Here is a 4610-nt window from a genome sequence, read left to right on the forward strand (position 1 = left end):
AAAAACCACTTTCTTGCACAACGGATTACTTCTTCAATGTAAACCACAGCCTGAGCTGCAAACATCAACAGTCAGATTATGTTTAATTCCACCAACATTTTAAGGATTATGTTTTATACAGCTTCATTTGATGTTTTATATATGTATTTTTGTATGCTCTGTAAGACATGCATGTTCTAAAATGTCTGCTCATCTCATAAGCATGGTGTCACTCTCTCGCTCCCGTTTGCCCTCTAATTTTGATGGTACTGGAAATGATGCACATGATTAGATGTAAAATCTTTTTATCTGCTTGTGACAGTAACATGAGAGGATTACACCCTGAAAAGTCGTATAGTGGTTAATTAGTTGCATAGCCCATGAAATCATATAAATGTCAAGGGATTGTGTGAGTGGACAGCTACCAAAAGGAAACTGCCATGTGAATGCCAACCATAAATGCTATAAAAATGAGAGTCTGTATCTGATTTGGTGGATTTACAAGCCTCAGATTCATAACAAAAAAGCTGGAAAACTTTAAATCATTTTGTGGATTATAAGCGGATATAGAGTACAAATAAAAAGAAAGCTCTCTTTTTGTCTTTTTAAAGACTGCCTTAGTTAACCTGTCATCAGCATATTTTCACTATGTATAAAGAACCACTAAGAAGATGTAAGCAGGATAATGCAATTCATACACAACTTTAAAAGTACAGACTGTTGCACTCGTACGTGTTTCTGCGTGTAAACTTTTTAAAGTGAATTTAACTATGGAAGACTTTTTTAGGGGTGATAGTATTGGCTTTGGAATTACTAATTTATCGTAGAATAATCTGAAACATTACGGAAACAAAGCTTAAATTAAACGAATTTATAATTCAAATCAATCATCAATCATCCAGCCTATACATTTAGATGTAAAACATACAATATGCATATATTGGAGTTCATTTAGCATTATATACTATTTAACAGGGTTGTTTAGCTAAAACCAACAGTAAAAATAAGCCATATAAAAAACATTTTCTTTACTTGAAATATAAATAAACATTAACATAACTTATTATAAAAATAATTTCAGCTTGCCAAAGCAACATCTCTCATTTTAAGTTATAATAACTTGTACTAAAGAAGTAAAACTTTAAAACATATTACAAATTATAAAAATATGTAACAAAATTACTCAAATGTTTAAATGAAAATTGAAAATATATAAATAAAAACTAATTAAAATAGTATCTCAATAATACTAAAATAACAATGCTACTAAAGCCATGCAACCTGACAATCAAGAACAAAACCACCACATCTTTACTCTAAAAAAAAAAAATGCTGGGTTGTTTCAACCCAACTTTGGGTCAAATATGGACTAACCCAACTGTTGGGTTAAATTTGTTTAATTACATTTTTAACCCAAAAGTTGGGTTAGTCCATATTTGACCCAAAGTTGGGTTGGAACAATCCAGCATTTTGTAGAGTGTATACCTTCAGAATGTCTTTATTTGTTTAGAGCTGGGACACAATGACGTTTAACACACATTTACACATGAATGAGGTTTATTTGAGGCAGAAAATTAAGAGCTCCAAATAGTATTACCAGGACAACAGTAGCACAGATAAATCAGGCAGCATAACCTGAACATAAAATAATTCTAACTGTGAGATTATCACTAGGAATGTTTATCATATATAAAATCTCATGTTATAAATTGTTCACACATTTTTATAAATTGGTTAAAAATCAATCACATAAATATATCTCATTGCTAATGTGTTTGTTAGGATTACACTGGTCCTATGGACTTAACACAGTTTAGACCATTTAGACCACTGAGTTATGAATTCTATACTGCTTGTTAAATAATTACTATTAATGGTCTTTTGTCACTAAAGCCACATTCCTGTGCTATCTTTCCTATCTATACTACTATTTGCAACCAGAGTAACAAATAAAAAAAGCAAATGGACAAGAGTCAAAAGTAGAGTCAAATAGGACCCACTCCTATTGGGTCCTGCACATTTTTATAAAACATTCATTAGCTTCATCTGTGTGACACTGTTATTGTGCTTCCTGTAATGTCATTGATCCCCTTTAACCCTCTTTAGTCTATATTCATGGCACTCTAGGATTGATATAAATGCTGTCCTGAGGAAAGGTAAGGTTTAGATAACAACTTACAACACAGAAAGAGTCAATAATCAGTACAAAGGGAGTGACTGATTAAAGAAAGAGTGACTGAGTTAAACATCTGAAAATGAGTTCAGCACTTTATAAGCACAGTAAACGGTAAAAGTGCATGAATTGTCTAATTAATTTACACATAAATAAAGGACTCTAAATTACACTCTTTTAATCAGTATTAATCACCATAGCATATTTTTAATAATTAGCAACCTAATTCTCATCCTCTATTCCTCTTAAAGCATCTGAAGTAACAGATCATGTTGAGGTAGAACAGAGACACCTACAGACCGATAAGGGGAATCCTGATACAATTTGCTTTGGTACATTTAATCTATTTAAAAAGTTTGCTGTATTTTTAAAGATTACTGCAAACAATTCGAGTTTGAAAAGGCACTGAGCAGAAAATCTGGAAAACCTGCTTTTATATAAATGCTATTTTATATAGACACAATGGGTCAAACTTAAGTAAACGATTATAAGTCTGAGACACAAGCTTCATGACTGTTGTAATAATACATTTTTAGATGCAGCCACATCTACAACTGGCCATATCCATTCATGCCATTGTCCCCCGATGGAGTGATGGTGACCGAATCGAGAAAAGGACGGAGTGCTTGTCCAAAAGGTCTATGGAGAAGGAAAAGTGTAATTCAGTCCAGTATTACTAATACTACCACTAGTGTCAACAATGGCATATTTGGAGTTGTAAGGGCAAACTTACGTAGCGAGCACCTCAGATGGGAGTTCGGTGATGTATGAGGGAATCTTAGTTCCTGTTAAAAACTGTGCAACCTCAGAGCTGAAGGTGTTACAGTTGTGTTCAAAAAGGTGGTATTTTTCAGGTCTGTGGAAAAAAAGGAGGAAGCACCGGTTTTCACATGTAGATTGTCATTTTTGCTCCATTTCTCTGCAAAAAATGATGAGACTTTTCCTAAACACATATGCCATTCTTTGTCTCTGCATACAAAATAGGATAATATTCCCTGTTAAATGCAAAAAACGAAGATATACTGACCTGTAAGTAGACTCCCTGAGCGAAGACAGATATTCCTGAAAAAGGTCCCGGGGAACTTCTGTGTTTCCAAGGTCCACTATGGAATCAGGCATACCTAGAATAGTACCACCCTGAAACATCACATTATTTCATGATTATGATGGGTTACAGTCATTAGGCCCTATTTGATGTCTCTAACGTACCCTTTTATTTTTCAGATATCTTGAGAAACAAATGCCTCTTAAACATGCATTGATCATTTCTTACCGGAAAGCAGCTTGTTATGCCTCCTCCTCCATAGAAAAACTCTTCCCCATAAACCACTACAGAGGTGTGCCTTCATTAAGTAATCCAAGAATAATGCATTCAAATAAAGACGTTAAATTCAATTGTTTATTAAAATTAAACAAATGCACAATATAAACAATTTCACTAGTCGTCTCAGACCTTTGGACTCTACTGTATACTGTACACTGCCTGATAATAAGTAACAAGGTTTCCAAAAACGTAAAGAACATACTCACCATATACCCTCGACTTGCTTTCCTGTCAATTTAGATAAAGAATTGCAATCAGTCATTTCTTTACATACTTCCAAATGTGATTTTTTTTCCAATAATGTACAAAATATTTTATTTCACTTTGACTTTACGAAAAATAAACCAAAAAAATTCCAACAACAGTAAAACATACATCTCTATTCTAGAAGCATCACTAACTTCCCTTGACAACTTCAGCTGCAGAGCTCACCTAACATCATGGGACTCAGCTGACGGGCCAGTCCTTTTGACAGGTCATAAATGTACAACTTCACGTTGTAAGAACTTCCGTCAGCCATCGCTACGGCTTTAAACAAGCGTGTTTACAAACAAATGCGCAACTCTACAGCTAGCAAACTGAAACTTAGCTCGAGTTTCTCGCTCTGGTTGAACTCGAAAAACCAGACTTCAGTGTTTTGCTGGCTCACATTTACATCATCGCATTAAACATTCACACAAGGAACGCATTCGCTGTCGGTTTAAATTATTTTAAGAAAATAAGGAACCACGGATTGCTGACAAATCAAACGCAGCGTTTACGTCCGCCTCGTCACAGTGACTCAAGATATTTCGATACCGGTTATGACAGATGTACTTATTTATTTGGGACCAGACCAATGGCAGCGCAGATACATCTGCCAGACATCTGTAATAACCTCCAAAACGCTAGATTGCGATTTTTATAAAAACAAATATGACGACGTTCATACCCACCACAGAATCAACTAACGTTAGTAAGCGGAAGTCCTGTTCGAGATTCGGTTCGTTTGAACAATAGTGATGGGAAGTCCGGTTCTTTTCCGCGAACCGGTTCTTTCGGACAGTTCGTTTCAATGAACCGGTTCAAAAAACCGGTTAATCGGTTCTTTTACGCCCTAACGTAATGACGTCATTCGCGATGACGTAATGATAT

The 4610-nt window shown here is 34.9% G+C and overlaps 1 protein-coding gene across 2 annotated transcripts; it reads right to left on the minus strand.

Moving 5' to 3' along the window:
• Positions 1 to 1530: 1530 nt before the first annotated feature.
• On the minus strand, positions 1531 to 4453 carry LOC107709646 (desumoylating isopeptidase 1-like). Of its 2 annotated transcripts, XM_016514218.1 has the most exons (7): positions 4412 to 4453; positions 3909 to 4004; positions 3683 to 3704; positions 3426 to 3495; positions 3180 to 3289; positions 2886 to 3008; positions 1531 to 2791 (listed from the first exon to the last, which is right to left on the minus strand). In XM_016514218.1, the coding sequence occupies exons 2-7, from the start codon at positions 3994 to 3996 to the stop codon at positions 2701 to 2703; spliced, it is 504 nt and encodes a 167-aa protein (XP_016369704.1). In that variant the 5' UTR covers positions 3997 to 4004; positions 4412 to 4453; the 3' UTR covers positions 1531 to 2700. The 2 variants fall into 2 exon arrangements, with proteins under 2 accessions (XP_016369704.1, XP_016369703.1); XM_016514217.1 differs by having other exon boundaries at positions 3909 to 4444.
• Positions 4454 to 4610: the final 157 nt, after the last annotated feature.

Source organism: Sinocyclocheilus rhinocerous, unplaced genomic scaffold, assembly GCF_001515625.1.
Source record: "Sinocyclocheilus rhinocerous isolate Xijiao unplaced genomic scaffold, SAMN03320098_v1.1 scaffold4100, whole genome shotgun sequence".
Lineage (NCBI taxonomy): Eukaryota > Metazoa > Chordata > Actinopteri > Cypriniformes > Cyprinidae > Sinocyclocheilus > Sinocyclocheilus rhinocerous.